Here is a 22,844-nt window from a genome sequence, read left to right on the forward strand (position 1 = left end):
TTTGAAATACACAGTTGTTGGCAGGTGCTCCTAGCATAGATAGCCTTACTTTTATTATCTAATGGGAAGATCGAAGATGATATTGTCAGCAGAGAACTTTTGTTCTAATTCCAGAAAGTTCAATATATAAATCCTCTTCCAATCATCACAGCATAGATATTTTCCACCAATTCCATATTCATTGGGAATAATTTTGAGAAAGAACTTTTTGAAATGTAAAATTGTATCAGATGCTTTGTGTATTACAAATTGGTTATTTAATACTGAACATTATTGCTGTCACCCATTTACTTGCCAAATCATATGATCAGTGACAATGGTTGCTTTCATCAATAATTACCATAAAATCTTACTTGTTCCAGAATGACTGGTTTGATTTATATTAACTTGGAGAAACCTGTTGAAGACCATTTCATTTCTGTTTGAAAGTATTTCCTTTAATTTTGCTTTTTGACCTACAGTGAAATCATCAATAAATAATTCTTAAAATGTGTTAAAAGTTAAGCTAAACAACAGTGAATAGTGTTAAAGGTTAGATGTTCCTAAAACTGAATCACAGGATAAACATCTCATCTTTTTCTTAGATGGACCCAACTAGGGAAAAGTTCACATGAAGTACATCCCATAATAACAAAAAAGGTGACCTACAAGATTTCCTACACGAAAATTTGTTTTCTAGTATTTATTCAACTAGCAAAGGTGCCAAGAAAATTAATAGCAAAATAAATAAAATGACTGGCTGACACTGAACTTCAAGTCAATTAATCACCATTTATAAAAGTATGTTGTATGAATTTGTTCCATATAATGCATTTATGATTTAATTTGTTTGGTTAATTGTGTGATCCATTTTTAAGAACTACAGATAAATGTGATAGAGAAGACTTTACTCTAGAAATACATATACATATATACATGACTCTTCTTTAGCTAAATCTAAGGGAATGCATATCAACCATCATTTTAGATTAACATAGTTAGCATTACCTGGTACCGGAAATTATTCTGTATTTTTATAACATGGTAAACTGCACATGAAGCACTACCTGTGGTTAAGGACAAATGTTAAGCAATGGTGTGTATTCATTTTAACCAACTAGAGTGGATCGTCTTATAGGCCACTTATTAAATGTGTTATAAACCAGGCATTAAGTTATGGTTTGCTCAATCATCATTTACAGATCTTACCAGCTTTTTCTCCTCTTTCCCCTCTCTTTTGTGCAATTTGCACACTTACTTGTATCCCACTCCTCTTTTTCCTTGTAATATTCTGGCTGAAATGTACCTACATCTGGTATTGGATTTTGACTTGATGATTTGCTAGACCCTAAAGCTTAATCTCCAGACTACAATGTTTTCTGACAATGCGCTAAACCCTCCCATTATTTGACTTAGTGTGTTGTGCCAACACTTTCTAGGGCAGTGTGTCATGGGGACCCTGTCACTTGATCCAGACTTGTTTATGTTTATTACATCATAAACATCAAGTCTGCACAATGCCCTTTCTTTTTCTTTTGAAGTTTTAGTAATAGTTTTACAGCTAATCTTAACAAGGAAAGCAAAGTGGCAAGCCATGTTGCACAATGTCCTTCTGAACCTTTGACATATTACTTTGCAATTCTCTGGAACACTTGGAAGGTTTACAAGGTATTGCAAAAGACAGTCAAATCAGTAGTTGGAAAATAACCAGCTCCCTGGACCCCTTGTGCTTATACAGACTGAACTATAGAAGGAAAAAGAGACACCTGTAAACAGCTGAAAAAGCTAAGGGAGGTTTCTTTTAGCCCTCACTAGTACCTTCAAGGGAACATCTTTTTTGCTTTGCTGATGTTTGCTATAGCAGCTCTTAAACCTTTGAAAATGACTGGCTAATCTAGCCAACTCTCAACTCTAATGAATGGAGAGACAAACCCTTATTGCAAGCCAATATCATCTGTATTTCAATACAGTTCAATACACATTCGGGTAGATTGGAGCATTGTGTACATTTGAGTAAGGAAGTTATATTTCTTCCAACTCTCCTTTTTTGAAAGAGGAAAAAGGTCATTTTCTTTTTAAAGAAAAGAGAGAAGTTGAGAATTGAGGCTAAGAAGAGGAAAAAGGTTTGTTTCATCTCCCCAACAGCCAAGCTGTCTGGAATCCTCAGGGATTTGGGAAGAGACCCAAGAATAATCGGAACAGAAGGAAATCTGGTTCAGAAATAACAGCTGCATTTGGACTACAAAATAAAATATTCACTAGAAATACTGTGTATAATTATTTTCTCTTTTGTCTTTGTGTGTTTCAGCCCAATGTATTTTCTCTGGTACTTTTAGTGCATGCTTAGCAAATGGCATATTTAATGCAATTGGGAAGTTCTGTGTAACAGGAGCTGCCTTTAAAATAGGAATAGACAGCATCAACTTTTAATAAATTGAGGCCCTCATATTTACATTTTTTTGATTGGACATCGGTTTCAAATTGCCACTAAGATTTGAACAATTTATCTCTCTCGCTAATGAATGTTTTACTTAGGAGAAAACCAGAGTGAAAAATTTAGATTTTTCCCTTCCCTTTTTTTTTAAAAAAAGACAAAGATGGAGTTTGATTTTATTTGTCTCTTGTTAAATAGGTCCAATTCCCAAATGGGGCTGTGGGAAGGCTGAGTTCCCTAGCGACACACCTAATACTACAAAATGATTTATTTCATATTTATTTTTCCATTGAATTTTCCAGGATATTTCTTTGGAGTTTTGAAAAGAACCAAAACCTAATATCGTCCCAAAGGTGATTTTTCAAGAGGCAAGTGGACTTTCTGGTTTTTCTTTGAAGACATTTCACTTCCCATCTAAGAAGATTCTTCAGCTCTTGGATGAGAAGCGAAATGTCTCCAAAGAAAAACCAGAAAATCCAGCTGCCTCTTGAAAGAGCACTTTTGGGATAACCATGACCTGGATGACGGAGAATCTCCATAGACAAAACCTAATATCCTTTACATCATGTCATCCTCTGAAGGTCTCTCATTCTATTACTTGTTTACCATAATGGATCTCTTTGGGAACTATTAAATGATAGCTTTGAAATCCTGGCAATTTCTAGGTATAGTCGCAATCTGGTTATATGGAAGGCAGACATATTTGAATGATATTGAGTAAGAAATTAAAAATGATCCTGTTGCCATAAGATATTGAACCTTTAAAATAATTTTTATTTTAAAATGGCAAATAAAATCTTTTCTTGGAAATTATAAGTTGAAAATGAGATAGTTACTCTTAATCAGCTAATCACTAGTGATTTATAAACTTTTGAAAGGTTACAAAAAGAATATAATTTGCCAAAAACAACTGAATGGCAATACATTCAGCTGAAACATTTGTCCTTTGTTTGGGATGAACCAGATACATTGGCTGCTTTGCAAACTCCTATGGTTTTGAATGTTGATTTTAGAGGCTAAAGCAACAATTAAATTTTAATGACAATTGAAAAAGTTACTAAAATAAATATGGACAATATACAAGAATTTGTAATAGAGAACTAAAGTTTCCTACATTAAAATATTAGTGTTCTCACATTTTAAAAGTTTTTTGTTTCTTATGATTTTAAAACAATGGTTCTTTTTAAAAATTACATTTTTTACCTTTATGTTAAAGATGCAATAAAAGTGTAAAAGTTAAAACATGTATTTTAACTATTCTTTTCATAGCTTCTTATTATTTAAATAGTCTCACTGTGGTGAACCAAATTCTTGGAAAGAAGTTCAGATGTTAATGTGTTCTTAAATTATATTGTATAAATTTGGAAACAGTGTATTTCTGAAGAATGTTGGATTTATCATGGGGTTGTTGCCCCAAAGGCTTTATGTGTTCCCCAGAGACACTCTAAGTACCAGACAGCAAAGGACAACTTGATGAAATGTGTCAACTATGGCCTTTATTGGCATAGGCAACGGGATAAAAGAAAAATCCAGATGATGGCCACAAATATATAAAATCCTGATTCTTTTTACATGCATCGTGGCTCATATAAAAAGAGGTGGAGCTTCAGTCATGCAGCCACTATCTTTACTTTTTTTGACAGTAAAGTATGGTGGACTTTGTGGATGCTTAGCCTGGACAATATGATTCCATGTGGCAAATTTCAACTTATTATTTAAAAATGGCCTTGTAGCCATAGAGACAAATCCATTGTTGCATTGCTATTGTTCTATTTGATTTTTTAAAAATATTTCTTTTGTACTTGTTTCTGATACATTATGTGAAGACAGTTTTGTCGGAGAAGGCTGTAATGCCAGGAAAGGTGGAAGGAAAGAGAAGAAGAGGACAACCAGCAGCAAGGTGAATGGAGTCAGTTATGATGGTGATGGGTCCCCCATTGGGAGATCAGGCTAAAGACATCATCATAGAAAAAAAATCGTATCTATGTGGTCCCTAGGAGTCAACACTGACTTGATGTCACATAATCCATCAATTGTACTTGTATTATTATATTTTGTACATTATACCACAAACAATTGCATATTTTGTCTATTGTCTATTATGTTAGTTTGCTATATCTGTTTTTAAAATATCCTGCTGTCTTCTATTTCTTGGAGTTATAAATACAAAGTTGGCTGCTTTGGCATGCAGTGCATAGCTTGGTTCATCTAATGATGGCTTTTTAATTAAACCTATTTTCCGCATTCATTCCACCTGCTGAATTACCCCCCAATAGTCTGGCTTCTCCCAACATGCTAACCTGAAATGCAGGCCAGGTAAAATTCAAGCAGATAAAATGCTGGTTGCATTTCTCTAGCAGAGAAGGAGAGAGAGAGAGAGAGAGAGAGAGAGAGAGAGAGAGAGAGAGAGAGAGAGAGAGAGAGAGAGAGAGAGATCTAAGCCTGAGGCAGACAAGGAATGAGCAACCTGGGAACCAAGATGGCAAATGATGCTGGCATAAAGAGTAGCTCCTGTGCAGCATTTGCGCTGAAACGCGTCAGTCTTTAGGGCCTGGAGGTCTGTCGAACCGGGCGGCCGGTGGCTCTGACTGATGCCCGAACCTGAAAAGAGCAGCATGGCAGCCGCTGCAGAAGGCGGAGCCCGGCCCTGACCTGCGAGCATCACAACAACCCGCTCCCTCATCCGATTTGAGAACTGAAGATTTTCCAACTCCTCTTTACTTTTCCCCCGATTCTCTAACACTCCCGCCCCTGCCCCTCTATGCCTCTGCCTTCTGGTGCGTGCACGGGTATTTGATGGTGCATCGCTCTCCCTTGATTGTGTAAGGTGCGCGAGGATCCCACGCACCGAGATTTGGTCGCCATGGAGTACATCAGAATGCCCAAGGTTAGTTCAGTGCCGGAAAGACGGAGCGGAAGGGATGGAAGCTCGTCTTGAAGAAGATGTGGGATCTGAGGCTGCAGGATCTGGCGGGTGGGGGGCAAGGAAACGGGAGAAAGGATCAATTACCCCTCCCCCGGCGCGTGGGATTCCAGGATGGGGGTGAATTAATCTTCACCTACACAACGAAGAATGGTGGAAAGTTGCATGTTTAAAGAATCCATTCCCCCCCCCCCACTCAGGTGAGACTGCTGCTCAGGAGAAGGGCCTTTTAACTCGGAGGTGCATTCCAATCAGATCATATTCTTCACATAGTTGGAAACAGAATTGCGCTTACTCATCCCTTGCCTATAATAATGCAGCATCAGCCTGCAAGCAGGGAAATGATTTCCCCTCCTTTGATCTCACTCTTATTTGAAATGGAGATAGAAAACCCCCTCCCTTCCAGGGAGAAATGATAGGTGAAAATGGAATTATATTACAAAAGCGGTTCCTGATTCTAGGTCAATAGAATAAAAATGAATTCCTGGAAGAGTATCCCTGAATCTGATGAGCGATAGAGTTTATTTTCGTGACATTTGATTAAATTGGGCTGTGCATTGATAAACACTTTTAAAGTTTTAAAATCTTGTTTTACAACTGATTGTATATGATAAGTCCTAGTAGAACATAGGTTTGAATAATGGTTTCTTGTCTTAGGGGTTATGGCATTAGGCCTCTGGCTTCTACACATGAAATGTGATTTGAACATAGAAGAATATAGTGGTTTGCATTTAAAGGCATCATCTTGACATTTTTTAATCTCTCTCTCTGGCTTATGCCAAAAAGGCATAATTTTAAACTGATTCTTTTCTATGATTATGTTCCATTTGAATAAACTCAGTAAAAAAAATAGAAGAGAATCCCATCCCCACCCCAGGAAGTAGCATAGAAAATATTTTGCCTTAATAAAAATCAAGCATTTCTTAAAATTGGAACACTAATTTAGGAACACTTAGATGTACTTAGGATCTTTCTGAGACCTACTGTTTTATATTGTTTTATTAATTGTAAGCCAATAAAAGGGTTCTTTTTAAGATGGGTGGATATATCAATGTTTTAAATGAATAAATGAACTGAAAGTACAAGATTTTAAAAGTAAAGCATCCATCTTCCATTGACTACTATTATTTTTGCTATGGCCTGCCCTGCTTCCATGCTATGGGCGTAGATTAGATATGAGATTTAATGTAAAGAAACAAATATAGATTTAAATGATTTTAAACCACTAAAATAATTTAGAGAGTAAAAGCTCTCGGAACAACAGCAAAACACTAAAACAACTATTGATAGATGTAATCAATCACTAGCAGTAGGGCTCATAATTGAACTGCAAAATCCAAATGATCTGTAGATCGTGATTTTCTTTTTTTTAGTTGCAAAACTTTTTTTAAACAAAATATAGAACCAATGAAGAAAAGGAAAAGCTCTAGTGATAGAAAATTGGCTGTATTTTAATGATTTTTGTTGTCCTTAGTCCTTCATGGAAGTTCATCAACTTCCTGCAGAATGGTAAATTTTTGTGGAACATAATTTGAAAGACTCAGCACTAAATAACAGCAAAGTGGCAAAGGAAACTAACTCACTTGTTCATTCTGGTAGCCCCAGTATGATAAACCCCATGGTAGCTTAACTTTAAATGACAGCAAAATTGAGGGACAAGTAACAAATTGCATACAATATCTGCCCTATGGCTGTGCCTGAGATTCAGGCTATAATTTGTTTCGAACTGGTGAATACTGTGGCTCTGAAGTTCAACTGAACTGTTGAGGGCAGGTCCTGACTTGGTCTATTGACCTTCCCAGCACCTCAGTCACTATGAAATCTGACATGGCATAGCTATCTCTCCCGCCCCCTCGTCTCTACCCACCTCTTTTCTATCTGTCACATTCCTTTTCTTCTCCTTAGAAGTGTGTTACTCAGCACACATTGCCACCAATACGGTTGCCTTTTATTCTGTTCTGCACATTCTTAATCACTTAGGTTTGGCATATTTATGTTTTGTGTCTATGCCTGGACCAAACACATGTGGTCTACATATTTTGGTCTGGAGAAAGCCACCTAAAATGGCTGTTCCATGCAGTTTGGACATTCCTGATCAGCCTGTGTTGAAAATACTTTGCTCGGACCCAACAGGTAGAGAATGCCGCCGGTGACACAGCTATTTAACATGATTTCTACAAAGGAGTCTAAATGCCTCTCTAGTGTGTTGTAGAGTGTAGTAATAATAACATTAAGAGCTTATTTGTTGCATCTGTTATTTAATATTCCAGCCTGTGTGGTCAAGTCTTCAGGTTCAGTTCCAGGTTTTCTCCTACCCCTTCCTATTTCTTACTAGATATTTAGGTCAGTAAATGTCTTCCTCATCTCAGTTATTTCCAGATGCTGGGAATAATTTAGATAGTAAATGGAATCCTGAATATTTAAAAAGTACCACAATGGGAAGACTTTGGGGAAAGTATATAGAGCATCATAAATATTTACATCTATAGTGGTGAAGAAAATTGGAATGCCTTTCTCAAACTAAGCCTTTAAGACCCACTTCATGAAATATGATTTTAGAGCATTTAAGAATTGACCAAGTTGCTTTTTCAAAATATTTGTGGGAAACTGTAATGGGGAAGTTCATAGTTATAATGTTTCTGAAGATCATCTTTCAGGGACAATTTTGGAAATGAAAGGTGGGCATAAAAAATGATGGTTCTTTTTTTTTTTTTTCTTGTAGAGAAAAATCATAGGAAGTTAAAAGTTTTGGCAGCCTCTGATTGCTCATAGTTTACTCCAAAGAGAAAGTAAAGAGAGAAGCACCAGTGTTTTGTGGCTAGTTTTTGTTTGTGCATTGTGACCAGCACCATAATAGGTTCCTTCGATCTGATTCCCCTCATAATACCTTGGGCTTACAAAATGCCACTTTGTATAGCTGATAGATTGGAGAAAATTGTTTTATGAAAGACAAAAGAAGGCATTGCCAAACCACTTCTGTATTGTTGTTTAACAAAAAAAAACAAAAAACCTAACAATCTTACATAAACACATCCATGAAGTTACCAATTTATTATGTTTGAAGGGGACTTTATTTATAGCTAGGGAAAGTGATTGGATGAATATTCCTCTTGAATTCTGCTTTAGGTGACGGTGAGGCTTTGTTTACTCGAAGACTAGCACATAAATTTCAAGGACCCAGCTCTTGATAAGAGGGCTATGAGAGATACTAGAGAAACTACTAACAATAAAGTAAAACAGCTGTTACAAACTGGAAACCTCAAGCCATATAAATGCACCAGTTCTAAGTTTAAAATCTTGTCATTTTTTTTGTCTTAATTGTACATTGCAATAGGTTGAAAATTGATTGATAGCTGGACATTCTTATTTTTTAAAAATTGTATTAGAAATTACAATAGAAAAGAATAGAAACTAAGCAAACTGCAAAAATGAAAAAGAAAAGATAAAAATAGTGTGAAAAAGAAAAAAAGAGACTTCTCCCTTCATTCCAACAAATATCCAAATTTATGTAAATTTATTGCCATCTCTTAAGTTACTGTAAAACATATATTCTTTTCACCCTATATCTCTTAGCTAAAAATAAAAATGGAAACTCCTTATTATTCATTCCTCATCAGCAAAAGTCTAGTAAGAGTTGTCAGATATAACTACAGGTAGTCCTCAATTTAGGACAATTGAGTCCAAAATTTCTATTGTTAAGCAAGACAGTTGTTAAATGAATTTTGCCCCATTTTACAACCTTTTTTGCAACAATTGTTGCATGAATCACTCAGTTGTTAAGTTAGTAACAAGTTCTTAAATGAATCCTGCTTTCCCATTGATTTTGCTTATCAGAAGGTCATAAAAGATGATTGTATGACCCCAGGACATTGCAATCCTAATAAATATGAGTCAGTTGCCAAGCATCTGAATTTTGATCACGTGACCCTGGGATGATACAATGGCCATAAATGTGAAAATCGGTCATAAGTCACTTTTTTCAATGCTATTGTAACTTTGAACGGTCACTAAATTAACTGTTGTAAATTGAGGACTACCTATAATTGTCTGTCTTAACCTTGGTTAAATAAGCTACTTTGCATTCCTTCCTTATACTTTTAATTCTTAATCCTTTCACAAAGAGACTTCTTCAAAATCTTAATAAAACTCTTTTGTACATCCAGTAATAATATATTCATATCTCTTTTCTGGTATGATAATTATAGCAGTCCTTGATTTATGACCACAACTGAACCCAAAATTTCCTTTGCTAAGTAAGATAATTGGAAAGTGAGTTTTGCCTCATCTTACACCTTTCTTGCCACAGTTGTTAAGTGAATCACTTCAGTTAAGTTAATAAGTTGTTAAGTGAATCTGACTTATCCATTGACTGCTTGCCAGAAGTTCACAAAAGATGATCACATGACCCTGGGACACCATCATAAATACATGCCAATTACTGAATTTTGATCATGTGTCCATAGGCATGCTGCAACAGTCATAAGTGTGAAAAATGATTGTGTCATTTTTTTCAGTGCTGTAACTTCAAATGGTCATTAAATGAATGGTTGTAAGTCAAGGGCTACCTTTCAAATGAAATCGAATGATGCCTAAAGCAGATCTGTAGGCATCATTCGATTTCATTTGAAAGTTCAGTCCATCTTTTTCTGTATCCTTTTCATTACTTGCTACGTTTCTATCCATATTCAAATACATTTCAAATTTATCTAAAGCATCTTGTTCTTATTGGTTCATATCGAAAGTCTTATAAAATTTGGCCAATAGGATTTTTAAATTAGGCTGGTTCATTCAAATCTACATTTATACTGCTGGGTCTGGTGGCTCAGCAGACTGATAGCATTGTGATTAACACCAGCTGTCTGCAATTACTGTAAATTCGAATCTCACCAGCCTCAAGATTGACTCAGCCTTCCATCCTTTCTAAGATAGGTAAAATGAGGACCCAGTTTGTGGGGGCAATAAGCTGACTTTATATAAATATACAAAAGTATGAAGGCTATTGCTTAACGCATTGTAAGCCACCCTGAGTCTCCGGAGAAGGGCGGCATATAAATCAAATTAAAAAAAAAATTGTGCCTTAGGATAAATCTAATGTAAATGTTGCTATATAGCTATACAGCATTTGTCTATTCTTTCTTCTGAAGCCAGCCTGAATAAAGTTTGGTTTTTTTCCAATGTAGCATCCTTTTTCTTGAACGGCTTCCCAGTAATCTTGCTGAGATCAATGTTCACATTTCTTCTCTGAAAGTCCCTGACATCTGTTTGGCATTTACATTCCCTTCAGTATCTATTTTTTACCATCTCTTCTCTTGCTCTTTAAGACGCATAGTGTCAAAAATTGTGTTTTTGGCTTCTTATATTTATACTACACAAGAAATTGCAGTTGCTATCATATATAACTCTCTTGATGGTTTTCTTTTTAACACCCTTTGTCCCTTTCCTGTACAAAAATCAAGGTCATAGGGGAAAAAAGATCCTAGTGGACAGACATGGATTGAAATAAATATTTCAATTCCAAATAATTTATGTGAGCAAGCGATCAGCCTACAGGACTGGACATTCATTTCTATGTTATTTTATATCTGCTACTAACAAATAATCAGACAAAATAAGGTTTTCTTCAAATACATCTATATTATTCAAATGTAGTATAAAATCAGAGTTTTTGTTTTTAAACACATTATAACAGATTGAGTTCCCAGATAGCATTTTTTTTTGCTCTTATAATATATAAAATGTTTCTAATTCTTATTGCTTTTTATCTAAACTCTGCTGTAGGTTCCTGAGCCTACAATTTTTGACTGGGTTTGAATGAGATCATCATTTGTTTAAGAACCAAATGTCTTCCATGTTTTAAAGGATAGTATTTAAAGGTCTGAGGTACCATCAACATGCTGATGTTACTCAGCTTTTATCTCACTAGTCTAAATCAGACAAATGATGCTGTCAAAGTCCTCTCCAGATGCTTGGAGACTTTGAGATTTTGAGTGGGAGAGAACAAGCTTAAAACTCAGTCCTAGTAAAAGGAATCACTATTTTTCCATCTAGTTGCTTTGTCTGTTTCAAGAGTCTCTCTTGATGGGGTGGCACTTTCCTATCATGATAACATCAACGTGATGAAATGTCATGACACAATTGCACAGATTATGTACACAACATGATGTTTGATGTAATTACATATGTGGGGGGGTTTGCCCTCTCCTTCCTTTTGAGGATTTCCATTTTTATGGTGAAACCTTATCCTTGTGCATTAATACTTTCTACTGAATTTAATAGGGCTTGTTCCCTAGCTGGCTTAGTCAGTTTACTGTAATTAATTAGTAAAGTATTTTTTTAATGAGGAAGAACACAGTTTCATTAGTTGAGCTACATGCTTGCCAGATGAATTTAATTTACAGTGTATTAAACAGCACCTAAACACGGCTTCTTGTCCCCTTTTCTTTCGTTTCTGTCCAATTTCCTCTTCTCACTTCATTGCCATCCAGTTTTGGCCTCTGCTTTCTCTTGGCTTTTGTTTCCCTTCCCCGTCTCTGTCACATTTTTCTTCCTTCTTCTGTTGGAAAGAGAGGCAGGGTATGTGCATTCTTGCCAGTAGTTGTGTGTTCTCCATGAACAAGGGAACTGTTTATACGGTATTTCTAGATAGGGAATCAATGTCATAAACGGGATACCTTGTTTTATCAACAATGACATTTAATAATGATACTGTACATTTTATGTTAACTTTGATTTCTTTTTGGCCCAGTTCTTCCTTTTGGGAGGGTGGAGGAATGTGGCTTCTAGCAGGTATATTGCCAGATTTTACACCTGGCCTCACAATAAATTACAACACTCCTTATTCAGCACTAGGTTTATCTTGGCAGAAGATTTGCAGACATATCTAGACAGGAATCTTTACTGCAGATAGGAATGAAGCCTTGGGATGATATGGCCCATTGCAGTGCAAGGAAGTTGTTTATGTTGTTTATGTGTATATGTGTGTACATACACACAGAGTTGGCCATTTCCTTGATGGGATTGAGAAGCAGATCTTTACATAATTGGTATTTTCTAGACTGGGTTGGTCTTGCTTTACCAGTTTCAGCTGCAATTATATATACACCAGTTCATGTATGCACAGAAGTCCAACTCATGCCTACATTTATCAGGGTGAAGAAAGGGAGTAATTCAGGGGTTTGGCGTCTCTATATAGGGTTTTCTTTGCATCCTATATTTATTTTATGGGGAGGAGGAACAGGCTTTGACTCAACCCTTCCAAGACCGAGTGGCTGTGGATGCCGGCATCCCAATATAGCCAGCTGGTGCCATCGCTGGCCATTGGGGGCGAGTCATTGACCCCCACAGAGGGGGCTCGCAACTTGGGCATCCTCCTGGACACATGGCTGCCTTTAGAAGAGCACATGACGGCCATGGCCAGGGGGGCTTTTTATCAGGTTCGCCTGATATGCCAGTTGCGCCCCTTTCTGAGTCAGGATTCCTTATGCACAGTCACTCATGCTCTCGTCACTTCTCGCCTGGACTACTGCAACGCTCTCTACATGGGGCTCCCCTTGAGGAGCACCTGGAGGCTCCAACTGGTCCAGAATGCGGCCGCGCGGGTGATTACGGGAGCGACATGACACTCCCATATAACACCTCTCCTGCGCTAGCTGCACTGGCTCCTGGTGGTCTTCCAGGTGCGCTTCAAGGTGTTGGTTCTCACCTTTAAAGCACTCCATGGCTTAGGGCCAGGGTATTTACGAGACCGCCTTCTGCTACCGATAACCTCTCACCGGCCAATATGCTCTCACAGAGAGGGCCTCCTCAGGGTGCCGTCGGTCAAGCAATGTCGGCTGGCAGCTCCCAGGGGGAGAGCCTTCTCTGTGGGAGCACCCGCCCTCTGGAATGAGCTACCTCCCGGAATACGGCTGATTCCGGATCTCCGCACTTTCCGTAAGGCCCTGAAGACGTTTTTATTTCAGCAAGCCGGCCTGGCCTGAATAGGTTTTATGGGTTAGTTTTTAATTGTATAGCTTGGGGTTTTAAATTGGGAGGCCGATTAATTTAATTTATTTTTAGTTATCTTAACTTTTATATTGTATGTTATTTTAATTTTTGGCTGTTCACCGCCCTGAGTCCCTTCGGGGAGAAGGGCGGGATATAAATTCAATAAAATAAATAAATAAATAAATAATTTTATCAAAAGGGGATTTTATCAGTTGCAGAGTTATCTTCCATTCTCAGAAATACGGCATGTTCTACAAACTAACCCATCTTTTCACTGAAGTTTTTTATGGGCCTAAGTACTTTGATCTGGCTATAAACTTCCTAAATTTAGATTTAATATAACAAAGTTCATTTATCCACTGGGAAAAATGTGAGATGCACAAAAATAGTTCCCAGTAGATCTGTTTTCTAAAAGAATGTGCCATGAAAGTGGTTTGGCTTTCGGTTGATGTGACCAGCTTTTGACATAGGTCATTTAAAAAGTAGCCAAGATACAGTCATGTAAGATCCAGCCAAGAAATCAGGGACTCATAATCCATTTTTTTCAACTAATGTTTTAAGTTCTGGAACTTTAGTCTTAAATTTCTTTTACCAAACTAAATTCTCAGAGGACATAGTGGAAAGTAGCCATGAATCTAAATATAGACCATGAGAATTTGGTTTAGCAATGTCCCAGGTCACATGGAAATGCTAATTCTGATTAAGGTAATAAAGGGTTGCCATCATTAGTATCTTTAACCATATGAAAAAAATGTTTAAACTTGATAATTCAACTGTCATTATGGGCAAGAGATGAGTAAATTTTGACTTCTCAATTGGGTTATTGTTTTTTATAACAATGGATTTGAATGCAATATATTTCTAAGTGTTCTAGATATATTCTGGGTTTTTTTTCTCTTTTGTCTAACTCCAATCTTTAGATGTCTCAGATAAGATAGGGAGGTTTACTAGCAATAGATTTATTGGATTCATAAAACATATTTATTTTAAAAAGAAATGCCTGTGAGCAGTACTATGAGTAGTATTCATTATTGTCAGATTGATTCACAGCATTTGCTGAATTAGAATAATAGTTTTTACTTAATCAGATGGCAACTCATCACTTTGAAATGTAAACACTGAAGAGGGATAACATTGGTAAAATAGGGTTGCATCTTTTTAGCACAATATCAAAGCATTACAGAATATAACACATTTTTAAAAGAAAAAATATGGCTCTAAAACTCTTTCTAAGAAGTTTTGCGTTGGTGATTTTGTGCTTTTCTCTGTTTGTAGGTGGAAAATGTGCGCTTCATTGATGGAATATCTTCCAAAAGAACTGCATTAGGGACTCTGTATCTAACAGCCACTCATGTCATCTTTGTAGAAAATGAGCCAGATAATCGTAAGGAGACATGGGTATGACAAGTTACTATTATATCTTGATAAATTCAGTGACCTGCACAGGCTGTGACGTACATTTAGAACCATAAAATGTTCTACAAATACAAAGGCAATTAGGTTTATTAAAACACTTTGTGAATATTTGGGGACTGTTCACTTCTATCTGTATCTCTAGTCATAAAAATCCCTAGCCCTCACGGACCCTCTGGATCCTTGACTCACAGTGGAGAGGCCATTTACGCCACTGAGTCCAACCCCTCAGTCAGTGCCAGCATCCACACAGTAGCAGCTCATGGTATTCAGAGGTCTATTTTCTGCCTGAATTATGTTCTAAGTAAGCAAAAAAGTTTAAATCATTGAAAGAGCAAGTAGGTATGAAAGAACTTCAGTAATTCTTAAATCTTCCAAACACAGTAACCAACTTACTGATCCTATCAGTCTTGAACATTGTCCAGAGTGCAATTAGAATTCAAAAATATCTGGAGGGCAAAATATTTTTTTTTATTTCTATAACAACAGGTAATGAACTATCATAGTCAGAAGAATAGTCTCTGTATCTGGAAAGAATAGATCTCCTATCCAAGAAGCCCATGCATCTCATCGAATAGAAAATCTGCCTGCTCTTGAAATTCCAAAAAGTAACCTCATTACTTCGGTTCTTCAAGGGCAGGGCCAGCTCAAAATATTTTGCTTCCAGATATCACAAAACAAATGGCATTCTCTCACTTTCCTCACAAAGATGCATAGCAAATTCTGCTCAGGCAGAAAATAAGGTGAAGAAGATGAGCTGGAAATTAGAGCTGTGAGGTGAATTCCAGTAATTTCACTGGGCCTGGGGCAGCATTCTCCAACTGATGTCCATCATTGAGAGTATCATTCCTAAATCTGTTAGCCAGTAAGAACAGAATACTGGGACTCTTGGTTATGGAGGGGACAAAACTATCTCTTTTTTTTCTTCCCGTTGCTATCCCCACCTTTTGAATGCTCTTCACATGTAGATTCCCTGCATATGTCAGTTTTGAAATAATTGCTCTAATCTCTTCCTTGTAGCATTCTACCATGCTGAAAGCTCTATTTTCACCTTGGATTTTCTAAGTTGGTAATTTCAAGTGACCACAGTTAGCATTTCAAAACCCTTTAAAGAATCCAGAAACCAAAGTTCTGGATTTATAATCTTTTCTCTTTGAAAGTCTCCTTGATTTTTAAACAAAGGCAAAATTCACAATCTCTAATGATACTTGAATTTCAGGGTGTCAGGCATATGTGAAACACATTCTGTGATTGTTCTAATTAAAAATATATTGAAAGTAAATGGTATTTTTAAAAAAAATATTCAAACAATTTCAAAAAAATGAAACATTAAAATTTAGACCTTTTTGTTAATTCACTTGGAGCTATTTTTCTCCTCAGCCTGTCATACCTCGCAAAGTTGTTTTTGTGGGGAAATTCCCATTTATATTGTCTCAAGCTGTTAGGACAATACGAACTATAAAATACACCAAATGCTTATTTTTGGATCTCAGTGTACAACTTAATAATAGCTTCCTCTATGAGAGCTGGGTTTGTATGCATTCCTTCTAGCAGTTGTAGCTAAGTGATGTCCCACTCTACTAAGTGATCTTCTGCTCCCCTTACTGATTCAAGATTATTTATTTATTTATTTGTCAAGATCGTATTAGGTAATAAGTATAAACATGGATTGGATACATAAAATAGATACAAATAGAGGAAACATTAGGACAGGGACGGTAGCCATGCTGGTGCTCTTATGCACGCCCCTTACTACTCTTATGCTCTTATTCAGTTGCTCTTGCTCTCTGTGATCTTGTATAGAGCTGAAACTTTGTTCAACATGCTACACTGAGCATTATGTTGTTTAAGGCACATCATACAGTTTTGATTATGTTGATTTATAAAATGGAATATATTTAGCTTCTCTTTAGATTGACTTATTTTTCTTTATCAGATTCTTCACAGTCAGATCTCTTCAATTGAAAAACTTGCTACATCAGCTTCTGGTTGCCCAATGCTGATTCGTTGTAAGAACTTCCAGAACATTCAGTTCATCATGTCTCAGGAAAGAGACTGCCACGATGTTTACATTTCTCTGATACGTCTGGCACGCCCAGGTATAGCATGGAAATTCAGGAGGTACCCATGCGTCTGTGCTGGCAGTTGGCCTGAGTAAAATTACTTCCTTGTAGGCATGGGTGACTGCTCTGTTTTGTTTATAAATCTCACTCTTAGGAGGCTTAATTGTTTGGATTCTATTTCAACAAAAGTTTCCATTGATCTGAATTTATAGTCGTGAAAAGGCAATTCATAAATCTGTTTTCTGCATTTGATATGGTTGGTTGTTGTATTCAGTTGCATTTTCTTTAACTACTCATGCTCATGTTCTTCTTATTCCTTTTGCTAGTTCTCTGGTTGTTGTCTTGATCTTTTCCTTAAAGGCTGTTTCTGTTTCTGCTCTGGTACCAAACAATTCAGAATCTCCATTTATTTTTTAGCTAATTCCATCCAGATTTATCATTCTTTTATGTTTGGAATTTTATTTTTTTATTTGTCATTTTCAGTATTAATCTTGACATGGGACAAGAATGTTTTATGAAAATGTCCTTTCATTGTAGAAACTGTGTCTCCAATATAATTCTCTGGGTAATTTTACATGGATGATATATTTGTTGGAACTGCCCCCCTAAATTCCCAAGCCTTCCTAATTTATTAGATTCATTTATTTATAAAAAATGATTGGGAAAATAGTTTGTTCTGAAGCAAAGGGCCAACCTCAAGTATAATTTATATTTCTAACTGTCTCTTGGACTATGGAGTCCATGAAAGCATTATTAAAAATAAACTATGACTGACACAAACTGATGTTTCTTTGCCTTCGACTATATGCTTTGCTTTGGCTGTAATCAATATGGCATTTGGCATCCATTTCTGTGCCATCATTTGCCCCTTCATTGCCTCCAAGTATTTCTAATTGTCTAAAGGCTCAATCCATGTTATGTCAGAATGTGAAAAATAATTTCAACTACCGTACATTAAAGTGGCTGTTTCCAGCATTGATTGCACTAGATAAAGTAAGCGTGAATCAAATCCCATCTAATATAGAATTTAAAAAAAAAAAAAAACAGAGCGAGGAAAATAATGTTTCTGCTTTGTTCATCTGCTTTGTCTACCTGGTATAAATTAAATTACCAAATAATCTCAAGGAGAATACTGTATTGGCTGTCTCCCAAATGTTATCTTAAAAGTGTCCAGACAAAGAAAATGCAGAACTGACCTGAAATCCACTCTGTAATTATTGTTTGGCATTTCTGCAATTATAACTTTCTAAAGCAGTTGGCTTTATCCTCTGGATTTAAAAAATGTACAGTTGGAACAATTAAGCAAATAAATTAAGCAAATAAATGTTGGTGTTTTCCATTTTGCATTAATAATAACAACAGTAATTCTAGTGAAGAAATAGCAGCTGCCTTGTTTTCTTGTTTTCAGTGAAATACGAAGAATTGTACTGTTTTTCTTTCAATCCGAAATTAAACAAAGAAGAACGAGAGCAAGGCTGGAATCTGACAAACTTAATGGAAGAATACAATCGTATGGGAATTCCAAATAATTACTGGCAGATTAGTGACGTCAATAGAGATTATCGTGTGAGTTGCTGCTCATGAAAACAAATGATCTGAAGTCTAAATACTGTGATTCAAAATACTAGTGTGTGAAAGACTTCTGTTTCCATCACCTTCCTTTGGCTCAATTCATTATGAAATACTTGAACCAGTTAATATTAAGATACGTATCTTTGTAGTCTTCTGTATAAAACTTGCTTCATTATTTATTTCAGATTTATAAAATTGGTGTTTCCCTGCCATCCTTCCTGAGAAATTGTGATTTTAAACACAATCAGCTTCTGAAGTTAGCTTCAGAAACTGCCTTGATTCCATAAATACAATTTCCTGGCACATAAATCATGGATAATTGGTAATTGTTAAATCAACTTCTGGAAAGGGAGTGTAAAGGAAGGAAGACGCTTGTAGTATGTTATGTATTCCTGGATTGATAAAGTAGAGTTCCAACTTGGTATCTTCCAGAAGTATCAGAATCTGAATAGAGCTGAAAGGGACTTTGGAACTCTTCTAGTCCAGCCCCTTGCTCAAACAGGAAACCCTATACCATTTCAGACAAGTGACCATCCAGTCTCTTCTTAAAAACCTCCATTGATGAAGCACCTTCAATTTATGAAGGCATGTTCTTCTACTGGTTAATTGTCCTCACTGTTAGGAAGTTTCTCCTTAATTTCAGGTTACTTCTTTCCTTGATTAGTTTCCACCCATTGTTTCTTTTTCTGTCCTCTGGTGCTTTGGAAAATAAATCCCCCCTCCCTTTGTGGCAACCTCTCAAATACTGGAATACTGCTATCATGCCCACCCTAGTCCTTCTTTTCTCTAGACTAGCCAAACTCAAATCCTGCAACTGTTCTTCATATGTTTTAGTCTCCAGGCTTTTAATCATCTTAGTTCATGAAGTATTCTTCTTTGCACTTTTTCCAAAGTCTAAACATCTTTTTTGTAATGTGGTGATCAAAGCTGGATGCAATATTCCAGGTGTGGCCTTACTAAGGATTTATAACATGCCATTAATACTGATAATGAAGAGTACTGGGCCTCAAACGGAACCTTGTGGTACCCTACTGCTTACTTCCTTCCATGTAGATGTAGTACCATTAAGGACTACTTATTGAGTATGGTTTGTCAGCCAGTTACAAATCCATCTGGTGGTGATACTTTCTATCCCACATTTTTCTAGTTTACCAAGAAGTCGGTTGTGATCTATTTTGTCAAATGCCTTGCTGAAGTCTAAATATACTATGTTCATAGCATTTCGCAGGTCTACTAATTTAGTCACTTTGTCAAAGAATGAAATAAGATTGGTTTGGCATAATCTGTTTTTAACAAACCCGTGCTGGCTACTAGTTATAACTTATTTGTTTTCATCATAGAGTTTCACAGATCTGTTTTTTAAATTATTTTTTCCTGGTATCTTCCCAGGTATTGATGTTAGGCCATTGATTGGTCTGTAATTTCCTGGGTCTATTTCCCCCTCTTTTTTGAAAATGGGAACTACATCAGCTCTTTTCCAATCCCCTGGTGCTCCAAGATTTTTTAAAGATGTGATACAATGGATCTGAGATAACATTTGCCAGCTCCTTCAGAACTCTGGGATGTAATCCATCAGGTCCAGGTGATTTATATTCATTGAGGTTAGACAGGTATTCTCTTACCATTTTTTTATTTTAATTTTTATTTCTAGTCTGTCTTTTACAGTTATGTTTCTGGTAGGTTTGGCTATAGTTTCTTTTTGTGTGAAGACTGATGCAAAGAATGAGTTAAGCAGCTCTGCTTTCTCTCTACTCCATGTTACTTTCTTGCCATCTTCTCTCTTTGGTGGAACCAACTGTTTCCCTGACTTTTTTCTTGTTATTTATATATTGAAAGCAACTTTTTAAAAATTATCTTTGACTTTTGTTGCAAGTCTTTCTTCATTCTGAGTCTTTGCTTTCCTGACTTCATCTTTGCAGATTCAGGGTTTCTGCTGATACTCTGCCTTAGTTATGTGTCCCTCTTTCCATTTTTTGTACTTATCCTTTTTGTCTTTCAGTTTATCAGAGAGATCTTTGTGCAACCATGCTGGTTTCTTCTTGGATTTCTTGTTTTTCTTTTTCAGTAGTATTGTGTTGGACTGGACTTTTATGATAATATCTTTCAGTGTTTCCCACACTTCTTGAATTGTTTTCTCCTTTAGGATTTTTATCTATGAAATTTTGCGTAGGGTCTCTCTGAGTTTGTTAAAACCAGCTCTTTTAAAGTTTAAGGCACTGGTTGGATTATATTCTATTGCTTGTGTTTGCTTTATATTGAATTCCAGTATGATGTGGTCATTCTTGCCCATGCTTCTGGCAACTTCAACTCCCTCTATTACTTCCCTATTAGTAAGAATTAGGACTAGTATAGTTTTTCCTCTTGTTCCCTCCTGTACCTTTTGGATGACAAAGTTGTCAGCTAAGTTGGTTAGGAATCTGTTTGATGTCCCATTTGCTGCGGAGTTTGTCTCCCAATTGATTTTAGGGTAGTTAAAAGTCTCCCATTACTACCCTGGCATGTTTCCTACATACATTTGTTAATTGATTAGCAAAGAGTTCATTTATTTCTTCTGCTTGGTTGGGTGGCCTGTAGTATACACCTATAGCAATGTCATTGTTTTTCCTTTTATATTGATCCATATGGATTCTAGGAGGTTTTCATCCTTGGTTTTGTATATTTCTGTAGAGATGTAGTGATCTTTTATATACAGTGCAACTATGCCTCCTTTTTTATTAGGCCTGTTTCTTTTGAATAGTTTGTATCCTTCTATCAGTACATTCCAGTTGTGAGTTTTATCCCACCAAGTTTCAGCAATGGCAACTATATCACATCTGCCTTCATGTACTAATACTTCAAGTTCACCATGATTGTTCCTTAAACTTTGAGCATTAATGTACAGGCATTTGAGTCCTTTTATGGGTCTGGAGTATGTTTCTTATATCTCCTTGGTAACTGGGATTTCCATCCTTTCCATCACTCTCTACTTCATTATGTTTTTCTTTTTTTTATTTATTCTTTCTCTTTACTCCCTTATGTGATTGGTTATCTAGTGGTTTTATCTTCTGTTGGACTATAGATTCCAGAAATTACATCCAACATCTGAACTGTTTTTGAGGAATATAGTGTTGGATTAATATCATGTTTCATGATATTATGTTTCATCGTTAAACACAATATTGCTCAGAGCAGGGGTGAAATACAGCAGGTTCTGACAGGTTCTGGAGAACTGTTAGCGGACATTTTGAGTAGTTTGGAGTACCGACAAATACCACCTCTGGCTGGCCCCAGAGTGGGGTGGGAATGGAGATTTTGCAATATCCTTCCCCCAGGAGTGGGGACGGAATGGGAATTTTGCAGTATCCTTCCCCTGCCAAGCCCACCAAGCCACACTCACAGAACTGGTAGTAAAAAAAAATAGAATTTCACCCCTGGCTCAGAGATGTTGCAGAGAAAAAGATCATGTAATCTGGTCATTTTTGCAAAAAACCCCAAAATAACCTTTTGCAGTTTTTCTGTTGGTAAACTTCAGATAGACAAAGTCTAAACCTGTCAGAATTTCCCAATAGGCCTCCAGTTATAAATGGTGTGTCATACTGTTTAGATTATTTGAAGATTGATTATGATAATATATAGCAGGGCAAGAAAGTTTGTGCTTTTTAACATTTTCTCAGAATTGTCATTCATTCTTCTTGTTCACTCCAAGTGTATAAAATAATTATTTGTGAAGCAGTTTGGAATAATTCATTGCAGAGTGTTTGAAAAAATAAATATATACAACAGTATTTCTCAACTTTGTCAGCTACCAGAATTGTCCAGCTAGCATGATTGGCTGGAGAATTCTGGGAACTGAAGACACATCTTAAAATTGGCAGGGTTGAGAACATTGCTATACAGCAGGGGTGCCAAACTTGATGCCTGCGGCCTGGATGCATCATGTGCTGGCCATGCCCACCCCCACCCCCTGGTTTTGCAAAGGGGACAAAAGTTGTGATACATCACGTGACACGTGACGCCGCGAGTTTGACACCCCTGCTATACAGTATAGACTGCTTGAACAAATCTTCAGTTTTGCTTTCTTCTATTTGGGACAGGTGTGTGATTCATATCCTACTGACATCTACGTACCCAAATCAGCCACTGCTCATATCATTGTGGGAAGCTCTAAATTTCGTAGTAGGAGGCGTTTCCCAGCACTTTCCTATTACTACAAGCAGAATAATGTAAGCATGAAATTAAAAATTTAAATAATTTATTCAATATATCCTGATTTTGAGTATTGAAATAATTTTGACAGAATTTGTGTCAAGCAAGATTACAAAAATATCTCCCAGTCGAAGGATGGGACATACCTTATCTGGCTTGACTTCTTTTTAAAGATGGAGGTTACTATAGTCCTGTTATAGATAAGAAAAATTCATAAATTTGCTGGCCAAATTATTAGAAATTTTACATTGATTAATTGATCAGATTTTAATGACATTAATCTTATTTT

The 22,844-nt window shown here is 36.4% G+C and overlaps 1 protein-coding gene across 2 annotated transcripts in view; it reads left to right on the plus strand.

Annotated features, from left to right (window-relative positions):
- Positions 1 to 5,266: 5,266 nt before the first annotated feature.
- Positions 5,267 to 22,844, plus strand: part of MTMR7 (myotubularin related protein 7) — a 38,553-nt gene continuing 20,975 nt past the window's right edge. For both annotated transcript variants that reach the window (XM_070948165.1, XM_070948164.1), the window contains exons 1-5: positions 5,267 to 5,300; positions 14,598 to 14,720; positions 16,672 to 16,834; positions 18,207 to 18,364; positions 22,444 to 22,572. In XM_070948165.1, the coding sequence (XP_070804266.1) occupies positions 5,277 to 5,300; positions 14,598 to 14,720; positions 16,672 to 16,834; positions 18,207 to 18,364; positions 22,444 to 22,572 (597 nt within the window). In that variant the 5' untranslated portion in view covers positions 5,267 to 5,276. The remainder of the gene's footprint in view (positions 5,301 to 14,597; positions 14,721 to 16,671; positions 16,835 to 18,206; positions 18,365 to 22,443; positions 22,573 to 22,844) is intronic.

This window comes from Pituophis catenifer, unplaced genomic scaffold, assembly GCF_029215685.1.
Source record: "Pituophis catenifer annectens isolate HBS135680 unplaced genomic scaffold, rPitCat1.0.hap2 SCAF_8, whole genome shotgun sequence".
In the NCBI taxonomy this organism is placed as follows: domain Eukaryota; kingdom Metazoa; phylum Chordata; class Lepidosauria; order Squamata; family Colubridae; genus Pituophis; species Pituophis catenifer.